General features: G+C 38.0%; 4 protein-coding genes across 4 annotated transcripts; 1 reads left to right on the plus strand and 3 right to left on the minus strand.

Annotated features, from left to right (window-relative positions):
• The first annotated feature begins 63 nt into the window (after positions 1–63).
• On the plus strand, positions 64–813 carry SOCG_01629 (uncharacterized protein). Its single transcript, XM_013164582.1, has one exon. It carries the CDS (start codon positions 178–180, stop codon positions 664–666), a length of 489 nt encoding a protein of 162 aa, XP_013020036.1. The 5' UTR covers positions 64–177; the 3' UTR covers positions 667–813.
• Positions 703–4319, minus strand: SOCG_01630 (huntingtin-interacting protein). Its single transcript, XM_013164583.1, has one exon. It carries the CDS (start codon positions 4131–4133, stop codon positions 888–890), a length of 3246 nt encoding a protein of 1081 aa, XP_013020037.1. The 5' UTR covers positions 4134–4319; the 3' UTR covers positions 703–887.
• A 257-nt stretch (positions 4320–4576) lies between these two features.
• SOCG_01631 (DNA polymerase zeta catalytic subunit Rev3) lies at positions 4577–9046 on the minus strand (the record flags this gene model as incomplete). Its single annotated transcript, XM_013164584.1, has 1 exon — positions 4577–9046. The coding sequence occupies one exon, from the start codon at positions 9044–9046 to the stop codon at positions 4577–4579; it is 4470 nt and encodes a 1489-aa protein (XP_013020038.1).
• Positions 9047–10475: 1429 nt separating this feature from the next.
• On the minus strand, positions 10476–10796 carry SOCG_01632 (uncharacterized protein; the record flags this gene model as incomplete). The annotated part of the gene is made up of 1 exon (XM_013164585.1): positions 10476–10796. The coding sequence occupies one exon, from the start codon at positions 10794–10796 to the stop codon at positions 10476–10478; it is 321 nt and encodes a 106-aa protein (XP_013020039.1).
• Between the last annotated feature and the right edge of the window lie 276 nt (positions 10797–11072).

Raw genomic sequence — 11072 nt, forward strand, 5'->3', positions numbered from 1 at the left:
ACTTGGCTAAAGTCATAAAAACAATATGTAATTCTGTATAAGTAAATCTTTCGTCAGTCGAACCTGGTAGAAAACGCAACAACATCATTCTACTAGTCGCGGATGTTTTTTTTGGAATTTTTGTAAATTAAAAAGGTATAAACAAGGTTTTTAAAATTAAAGACAAAAAATTTAGTTATGGAGGATTATCAGCCAGCTTCTTTTACTGCAACACTTTCAGATCCCCGTAAGGATTTCATCGGTCTTGTTGTTATCGTCATTGGTAGTTTGATTAATCTGCTTCATGTTTATCAAACTAAAGAAGGATTAAAGACAAAATATCATGTTTCATTCGGTCCTCCAGGACGCATAAAATGGTCCCCCTTCTCGATTAATAGAGACATTCCTTGTAATGTAAGTCCGAAAGAAATAATCATCAAAATGGTTATTACTTTCATCCTTTCTCAATTGACACTTCTCACTTTTGACTTGGCCATATTTGCTATAACAAGCTTGGCACTAATCATCACCTGGAAGCTATTTGAACAATTATGCAAAAACAAGGACGACGATAAACGTCTTACTGAGCAAAGGGAAAAGTTGAAAGCACAAAAGACAAGGGATCAGAGTAAGCCAGACAATAAGAAAAAGCCTTCGGACTTAAAGAAGAGAAAGAAACAAATCTAAAAACCCTCAACATTTAGATGTCCTACTATAGTTTTACTTAATGATTTTTTGGTCTATACCTACCAAACGTAAACCTCTATGAAAGTAAAAGATTTGGCATTTGTATTTACATAATAACTAAAATAATAAAATGCAACACTTCTGCTTAGAATAATCTAACCATATATGTGTACGAAAAAATTTTTTTCTTGTCATAACTATACGTAAAAAGAATGAATAAGTTACTCATCAGCAACATGATAAGAAGTTTTTCTCATATCAAAAAGACGGCGACGAGCTCCAACCAACTCATTTTCTATTTTCAGGATTTGCACTTGCTGTTCCATCTCTTGACGACGATACTCGTGAACACCTAGATTAGAGAAATCTTCGTGCTCCATTTCCTTTGAACGCAATGCCATAGTCTCCACTTGTCTTACTAAGGCCTTACATGCATCTGTAACGGCTTTGGCAGCTTCTTCCAAATGATCCTGTGTCTTGGATGCAAAGTTTGCTTTGACTCGCGAAGCGGCAACCAACTGAGCTGTAGCAGCTGCTACACCATTCGATGCTACAATTAAATGCTCGAAACTAGCTTTACCGTTAATCACTCCATCAGCTGTCTCTATCAGTGTGACGGTTGCACGAGCCACAGCCTTAGCAGCAGAAATAAGTCCTTCTGTCCATCGGTTATGCTTTTTATAAAATGCACCTCTAGAACTAGATCCTTTTCCTTGTGCTACAATTTCGGCTTGAGATGCAGTGGCAGCTTTAATTAGTCTAGCTATCGCTTCTGTTATAGCGATTGAAGCAGCTAATAATGAATCATGTACTTGCAATTCAGAAGGAGACAAATTGATATTTTTCGGTTGAGCGGCCAGGCCTTGCAACTTGAGGATAGCATTTTGAACAGCATTAGCTGTCTCAGCCAACTGCTTGTCTACCAGTTCTTCAATATTGTCACCTCCTGCACTTAATAGACCAACCGCGCTTTCAGATTCCTTGTTTAGGAATTTTTCACTGTACTGAGATAAATGCTGTAAGCGTTGTTGTATTTCTACGTTCTTGTTAATGACCATATCCGTTTTCTGGTCAACATCCATATGTACAGTAGAATGAGAATACAAGCTAGACAAAAATCGCTTCGCTAAATCAATCAGTTGTCGTGTTTGCGATACCAACTGATCGGATCCTTGATCATCACCAGTAGAACGACTCAAACCCTTACAGTTATTAGATACCTCCGACATGGACGTTGAAAAGAGGTTGACACTGTTGATAACTTCAGAATGATCAGCGTTAGGTCCATCGGCAAAGTAGTTGTTAAATGCCGTTGCAAATTCCGTACAGCGATTACTTGTATCTTCAATAATGGATAAAACAAATTCCGGTGTTGCATATTGATTTCCTGCATGCATAGGAGAATCCAACTCATGCAAACTAGCGTCTAAACGTTGAATACCGGTAAAGAGTACAGAGTTAACTATATCACTTAACTTTTCAAGTTGTGACTTTAACAAATCATCAATCTGTGAGTCCATAGCTTGGTCAACATCGCTGCGATCTAGTTGAAGGTTCTTTAACTGCAAGAGAGATTCATCAACGGCAGCCTTTTGGATTTCCACTTCTTCTTCTTTTTCTTGTAAGAGTTTACGGTACTGAGCTTCAGAGGTACTTAATTCTTGACGTAAACTTTCCATCTCTTGATCTCTCATACGCAGGCTTTCTTCTAACTGCGTGACTTCCCTATTATATCGGTTTAACAAATTGGATAATTCAGCTGACTTGTTGCTTTCAAGGCTTCTTGCTTTATCCTGTAGCAAGCGTAGCTCACGCTCACTAGTCTCCTGTTTGTCGCGTTGAGAACGTTGCATTGAATCCAATTCATGACGAGCACGATCGCGCTCAAGGATCATATCAGCGAGCTCAAGATTCTTACTCTTAATTTCACGTTCCATTCTTTCTTTCTTTTCAATGGCTTCTTGTGCAGAGTTTGCTTTAAGCTGAAGCTGCTTATACTTAGTTAATAGATCCAAATGTTCTTGACGCAACTGCGTATAAAGCTTAGCTAGTGCCTCGTATTTGCTCTTCCAGGTGTTAATTTGACTTCTCAAAGAATCAATTAAATCGTCATTTTGATGCATTTGATCTTGTAAATTAAGACCTGACTGATTTAACTCGTTTTCTAATGCTCTTACTCTAGCATCATACTGATGAAGAAGCATATTACTTTGTTCCAACTGAGCTTTAGTGGCAGCAACCTGCTGTTCCATACCAGCAAGTTGTCCTTGACTTTGCATTTGCATCTGTTGTTGAAGCATTTGTTCTTGAGCAACTCGTTGCTGATCCATTTGAGCCTTTTGAATAGCTTCCATTGCTTGTTGATGTTGTTGAGCAGCAAGACGCTGGCGTTCCATTTCAGCAGCTTGCTGAGCCGCGAGAGATTGTTGTTGCGCAGCAATTTGTTGGTCGTACGCAGGTTCAGACCAGAAATCTTGGATCGATTCAGGCTCATTGTAACTAGGAGCAGGTTCTATATCACTGGCCGACGGAAAGCTCATATCTACTGGAGAAGAACCACCAGTTCGTTGAGGACCAATGGAAGATGTACCGGTTGGCTGTGGCGCTATGGAAGCAGGCCGCTTTGGTAATTCTGGAAGATTGTCATCGCCCTCCAAATCTGGAGGCTCATGAGGAAGACGAGGAACAGAGATTAAACTAGTAAGGTAACGAAGGTTGGAGCAATCTGCGTAGAATTGACGAAGACGATGGTGTTGAGACTTATACCTTTGCTTCAAAGGTTCTAAAGTATCAGCGGCATCTATAGTCTTGTATAATGCACGCAGCATGCTTATTAGAAACCGGTAAATACCATAAGACTCCTGTACCAACGGAACCAAAGCAGAAATTCGGCATTCGTTCTTACTCGAACGCTTAAAGGAAGAGAAGATTTGCTTTTGAAAATCATCAATATGATCTTGGAGATTCATCATGTCGTAAACTGTTTCATAACCTTCATTGGGATCGTCGACTTGTCGAAGACTAATGTATTCCTTGTATTCGAAAGTTCCATTGAACTCGGGATGTTGACTATGAAAAGCAAGCTTATCCAACAGGTAGTCAACGTAATCTCGAATCAAGCCACTGTACCCTTTCATACCTTCTCCACCAGGAAATTGACGAGCACATGTCTTAAGCCAACCTCTTTCTGGTTGCGAATCTTTTAATGCAGATCTATGACCTTCTTGTAACACTCGGTGCACAGTAATTAAGGCCTTAAAAGTCTGTATTTCGCTAGCGAACAATGGCTGTACCTTTACGGCAACCCAAAATGGTTTGGCGGTGTGGTGATCCCACGTAAAAACGATACAACTACGTACATGCTTTCTTTTAGGAGCTGTTTCATCAACACTCGTAGCTTTTCGTACGCTTGTGACCAAAGATGCATCTGACTGCATATGGTCTGCTTGCAAACGAAAGGAGTTCATATTGGAACACTTTCCACTCGTACTTAGCCAATTGTCTCCTCCAAAAAATATTCTAAAAGATCAAAATTTTCCTAAACTTGTTCAAAATTAGGCAATTGCCTTTGTTGGAAAAGAAGGTGGTTGTTAAAAGGAATCATCTCGGTACATCATGTCAGAAAGGACGAAATTGAGAAGCGGAACGAGCTATGATATGCTTTTAGTAAAAGTTTCAAAAACTTTTGGAATGACGGAAAAATACAATAATTATTATAAAAGAAAAACAATAGTTATTGTAAGTACTCTGATATTTTAAATATATACATATTCATTCTATTTACCATCATCGATCGTAGTATTGAGATTAACTTACGATTATATAACTTGTAGGTGTCTCCAATTTCCCTCAGTAGTAAACAAAATTATTAAATAAATAGGATACATGCAAGTATGTAGGTGCCAATAACTTACCAGTCTAAAGAGAGTAAAGTTCTTTCGTATAGCTCTGCCTGAGCTTTCGCCTTACTATATGTCTTGGCTCTGTCGTAATATATTTTGCAAGACTTTGACCTGCATAGAACAGGATCGGAAGAAGAGATGTTACTGCATCCTCGGCATATATCTTCCAACCTTGCTAATCGAACAGCGATATTTTTACTCTTTTGAATAACTCTCGTCGTAGCTGTCGGCACAATCTTCAAACAATCATCACAAAGATATTTATCTTCGGAAACATTTTGGCTGCTTACCATGTTTCGGAGACAAGAGGAACAAAGCCTTTCCGTTAAAAACTTATCTAAAGTCCTATTATGAACTTTAGAACTATCACCCGAAGATCCTGTTCGTATTAATTTATGAAGTCGTTTTGGCATTTCATTGTACCAAGACTCAGCACTAGCGCCCAGCAGATTTAAAAATCTATCCAACGGCGGAATCAAATTATGTCTTATATAATAATCAATATCTAATTGTGAAAAACTATCCGAAAGATATTCCTCCGGAGAGACTGAACGATTTGCCAATGTGGTCCCTGGTGCTCCCGCTACAACCAAGTAAGGAACACGCTCACCATACTGTGGCTCGGACCTAGGATCCTTAGTCATTAGGCGTCTTGCCATAGTAGCACCAGGAGGGGCCGTACTTAGTTCTTTGTATTTGTCCATCCGTACCTCCTTATTATAACAAAAATCCATAGCTGGGATTTCTTCAGACATTATTTTAGCACAAAACTCTTGAAATCCTCTTTTAACTTGAGATAAATCTTTGGATTGAAACAACTTTTCTATGCAACTGCGGAGAACTTTTTGTTGTATGGGTGTTCCATCTCGTCGAACTGTCTCAATCCCTTTAGCATCAAATGAAGGGACATCTTCATTCACTTTTTCATATTTGTATCCAACATATCTTTTCTTTGCCAGTAAGAAACATGGTAAGTATACCTTTTCGAATTTCAATCGAATCGGTGAAGGAAACATTGAGGTGATTTCTGATGCAAGTGAATGTCCAATCTCAAATGCTTGCTCTTTAGTTTTCCCTGGTAATTCGACGAATAAACTATCAGTGTCACCATATACAACCCTGGCATTAAATTTTTCATGGTTATTGATGTAAGATAACGCATTTCCAAGAAGTTCTCGTCCTGTCTCAACAATCGTGTCAGCAATTTCTGAGCAGGGCATTCGACCTGAGAAGGAAGCAGACGTGTAGCCATATGTAACGTTTGCGATTAGCTTAAGTGCCAACTGCCGACTGTCCAGAATCTGGTAAACATATGCTGAATCACAGTTTTTCATCCCCTTTTTTATCATTGATCTGGTTTCAATAAGCTCCTCTAACATCTTGGCTATCAACGATTTCCTGACTTCTTTATTTACGTATGCATATCCATTTGGTGAGATATATACATTGTCTTTCACAAAATCCATCACGCGGGGATCAATAGAATAGGGCATAAATCCAAGTTTGAATTTCCCGTTAACGGATCGTATAGGGCCTAAACAAGTAGAATAGCACAAATTATATGCTATAATGATAGAAGGGTACAAGGATTGAAAATCCAGTACCAATACAGGATTATGATACATATTAGATCGGGGTTCCATAACTAACGGTAACGCTTCCAACGCATTCTGCTCAGCTACCTGCTTAGCACTTGGCGAAACAAGTAAATAATTTTCAGATTTGGCAATACGAAACATGATTGCTTCAACTTTAAATTGTGATCCCCTGGAAATGACAGACATAAAATCGATACCAACGACCCGAGCTTGCTCTCGAATTTTCGTAATAATTGACCTTGAAGATAGTATTTCAAGAGAAAATTTTGTTCTTTTTAACATATACTGAAAAAGAATATGTTTGTCGTGAAAAGCAGGGGTACTCCAAAGCTCTACTAAATCCGCTTGTCTATAGAAAGGTGTTTGGATACCGAATAGGTGAGCTACCACATTTTCCAGTGAATAATTTAAGAGACTAATCTCTCCTCTAATTATTCGCCAAATATTTAACATGTGTCGTCCAACAATTTTAATTGATGAGGTGGTAGAATAACCCCAAGCATCATTTTTCTTGGAAAAGGTCCCTTTTGTTGTATCAGCTAACCGCGAAAGCTGTTCTGGAAGGTCATAATTAAATTTATAAGCTGCTCTTTCTATAAGGTATCCCCATGAGCTACTGTGTACCTCATAACCACATAGTATAGTGGGATCTAATTGACGTGTCAACGAGATTATTTCGTTCAGTAGTTCAATTTCTGAAAAAACAGACAAAACTGTAGCATCCGGAAAAGATTTCTCAAATGCAGTACTTTCTATGTTCGGAGAATTCACGATAAACCCACATTTTTCAATGGAACGAATATTAGCATTTTCTTGATACGCCCAAAAACAACCTTCGATTGGATCTTTGGAAGGATCAGGTAGTAAACCATTTTTACTATTACAAAATAATTCCAGTGATAGTATACGTATTGAAGCATAGGGATCCTTATTGAAAACCTTTTGCTGACTAGAGGTAGGTGTTCCGTAGGTATTAGTATCAGGCTTTGTACTCTTGGATTGAACACTAAGTTCAGAAAGACTAGGAGGAGGGATAGCATATTCCCATGTAGTAGATGTTCTGACGGGTGGTAGTTTAAGCGGCTTACTAGTCATATTTTCTTCCACATACCCATCAGAGCGGAATTCTTGAAGGTATTTTGCTGAGATACCTCGAGGATAATACACATTTCCCAAATATTCCTGGTGGCCGGAGGGAATGTCCTTCGTCAAACTGTAGTGCACATAAGGATAAAGTATACTCGGTATATTAGTAGAGGATGTAGTATCTTGCAACTGTTGGCAAGATGGTGGTTTTTTAGCAAAAATATACTCCTCTTTTGGGGGCTTATATGGTAAGCGGTACTCCTTTGGTAGCTGTGTCCATCTGGTAAGTCCTTCGAAACTAGTTCGAGGTTTTCTGTATTTTTGAAAACGGACATACGTAGTCTCAGGATTACTAGAAGCAGCAGAACGTAAACTAGGGGATAACTCATCAGACGAGTTAACCAAATCAACTGGACGCTTTCTAAGATTGCCACCACCTTTTAATCGTAAATTAGACTTTGGAGAATTTAAAGGTGAGCTAACAATTCGATATGAATCGTTTAATGAAGGAGGGCTTGATTTAGGAGAATCTAATGGGGATTCAGATAACGGTGGTGTTGAAGGGTTTGAAACGGCCCCAGCATCTGAATTAGGCTGTACGAATGGGAATGCTTCGAAGACGGAGTTTCCCATAATATTTTCTAACTCAGAATCTAATTGTTCAAACGAATATTCAATTTCAACATTGTCTCCTTTCACTTTCTCTGGTGAAGCTTGTAAATTAGACGAGATTTCGCGGTCTTCACTAGACAATTGAGAAACAGAAGCTAATGTTTGCGAGGAATACGCAGGGTTTACTGTATGCAGCGCGACAAAAGCAGTAGGTATATCCGGAAATGGGTCAGACATGTTTAGTGGTTCCATTTGAGAAGCTTTCTTGTAAACGTCGTCTAATAGCTTTGTAAATTCCTTCTTAAGCTGGTTTTCATTTTTCCAATGCGGAGAGCATCTGGTGATATTATCACCAGTGGACTTCAAAGACAATTGACTCTGTTGCAATTCGGAAAAACTAATGGTTTCATCCGTACTGATTACATTGCGTCTTTTTGCCTCTGATTTCCAAATCTCAGACAGACTACTAATGAGCAAAGAATCATGACCGAATGATGGCTCAATTATAGAAGAGTGAAGATTGCGCTCAACCAGCTTACTGGCGTTAAGGATTACTTGAGGACCCATATGAAACTCTACCTCACAGTACGATTTGCGCTCTTTCGACGCTTGCAAATTTTCGTTTTCACAGTGAATAGGCGCACAACCATAAAGATTATAGTCAACCATAAACTGAAGAAGATAAGGTAGATGAGACTCATAGACTTGAATGACTTTATTTAGAATCGCTCCTTGACGAAACAAATCCACCAGCCTATCCCTGTTTCTTGGGCTATATAAAGCGATTTTCAGAAAACGCCGATAACCGACATTATACCCGTAAAAAGGAATTGCTTTAACAAGCTGGACACTTTGTACGGAAGGTCTGTACTTCTCGGGTTCTGTTCTAGCAGCTAAGGCAAGAGCATGATGAATAGCAAGATGCATGATATTGAGGAAGGTCGATAAGCTTTCTTGTTTCTCAATTTCATTAGAGAAGTCAGAATATTCGACATAAAGATACGGAAATACGTTATGAAGGAAGCAACAAACTGTTTCCGAATTTTCGTTGATCCCAAAAATTCGAATGACAGGAAACAATGGAAGACGAGCCTCATCACTATTCACATCGTCAACCAAATGATCATAAGACGGATCATATGGTTCTAATTCCCAGTCTATAGATTCCAGCGAGAAAGACATGTGAAGTAATTACACATTAGCGAATTCGAAAGATTCTGGGAGTAGATAAATAAGTTTATCAAGAAATACAAGTACATAAACAAGTCTTTATAATAACAATGAACAATGAGGTTGCTGAATAACAACCTGTGGATTGAAACCAAAGCGTACTCTTAGAAGTTCCCAATTGCATTCATTTATGGTCTATGAATGTACTCCAAACATCTCTTTTCCTTTTTTATAGGATTGAAGTTAATAAAACCCAATTTTGTTTGAAGAGAGACGTTGCCAGAAGTAGTGTATATGATGGTTCGAAAATAGCATATCCTATAAGGTAAAATAAATCATGCTAACAGCGAAAGGCGACACTTGCAAAAGAATGCGAACTAACACTTGAATTTAGAATTAATTTATTGGAAAAAAATAAGAAGAAATTTCATAGCACCACGAAAGGTTTTGAAAATCGTCCTTAATAAAACTATCTATGCAACTCCAAATATCTCTCCAAGAGAACCATATCCATTCATAATACTTTTCCTTTCTCACATTTGGAATTCTTTTCTTCTGATAGTTTAATATTTTCTTGCTTTGGACCAGCATTGAGTTAGGCCGGGCTCAGCTTTTGAACCTACCTCTTTCTATTAAAATGGTCCGACTATGCTCGTTTTTATCAAGCATGATATATCATAGCGAATACTTGCCAAGGTTTCGCATCATTTTTGAATTGTCCTCTCCATCCATAGTTTGTTTACTGATTTATAATAATATTTTTGTCACCCTTGATTTCTCATTCTTTATGAGAATAAACAAATCAGTGGAAAAAAGAGTGTACGTTTTTATGAATTTGTACGTAGAATTGAAAGCTTTTATCCTTATTGAATGACTAACAATTGTTAGCATAGATCTGATTCACTAAAAAACCAATATAGGCTGTGCTTAGCTGGACCGATTAAATCTCCTAATCTAGTTTCTCTTGTTGGATTCAAATGTCTTGAGTAGAAAAACATTCTCTCGAACATTCTTAATTCCCTTTGATATATTTGCTTTATAGAGATGGTTTTATTTTGTTTAGTTTAGTTTTGGAGCGACTCTCCATCATTCGTCTGACCTTGAGTTTGCCTTGTTTCTGCTGTCATCGAAGCTATTTCCTCCTTGATATTTACTTGGTTTCCAAGTCTTTTGTCTCGGTACCTATTTTGGACGAAAATAGTTCGTTTGCCGTGGATGCGGTGCATATCAAGATTGATTTTTACTCATTTTAACGCTTGTCTTAGATCTCCTTTTTCGAAATCGTTTTCCAAAGTTATTTCCTTTGTAGTAATTTATGGAGAGAAAAGGCAATGGCATTTACGAGTGTTTCTTGGTTCAACTTGAAGAGCCAATTCTCCACTTCTGATACGTCGAGATCCTAAACAGCTGCTTGATATAATACTTCATAAAGAATTTCTAGCTAGAAATTGTTTGGGTCATTTTCGATAACTTGTCCAAACATGTAATCAAACGTCCTATTCTTAACTGTCTCTTCCACAATCTCTTTAATTTGTTTTTGATGATATCCTTGAGTTCTGTGATATAAATAGGTAATCTTTTCACGGTCGGCTGGAAACACTGAGGGTATTGAATCAAAGACAGCCCATAGTCTTCTTTTCCAGTATTTTGCTTCGTGTTTCTTCGCATCATAGATATTTGGCTTTTTCTTGTTATATTCATCTAAGTATAACTTGGCGGCTTCTTGTCTGTATGTCTGGCAGATTAGAAGAATAACATCCATCGGTTTTTCTGAGATATACTCTTCGTCAATTGTCCTTTAAATCATCTTTTCGAAATTCCTTTCTTGATTAATCGCATTCACTTGAACGGATAGAACTTGCATTTGAGCTAACAATCTTCGGAGTGAAATTTCACCATCCGCTGCTTATGAATTTACCGCCATCCTTTAAGATATGTGGTTTTAATAAAAACAAATTTCTACCTGCAGATGGAAGGCTAAAATTTTGTTCACCGTTGAAATCTCACTCTTTGTGAGGATAAATTCCCAGTTGTAACA

The sequence above is a fragment of the Schizosaccharomyces octosporus genome (genome assembly GCF_000150505.1).
Source record: "Schizosaccharomyces octosporus yFS286 unplaced genomic scaffold supercont6.3, whole genome shotgun sequence".
Taxonomy (NCBI): Eukaryota; Fungi; Ascomycota; class Schizosaccharomycetes; order Schizosaccharomycetales; family Schizosaccharomycetaceae; genus Schizosaccharomyces; species Schizosaccharomyces octosporus.

Excerpts from the sequence above, each read along its gene's own strand:
- SOCG_01629 (XM_013164582.1), top strand. The coding sequence starts at position 178 with ATGGAGGATTATCAGCCAGCTTCTTTTACTGCAACACTTTCAGATCCC.
- SOCG_01630 (XM_013164583.1), bottom strand. The coding sequence starts at position 4,133 with ATGAACTCCTTTCGTTTGCAAGCAGACCATATGCAGTCAGATGCATCT.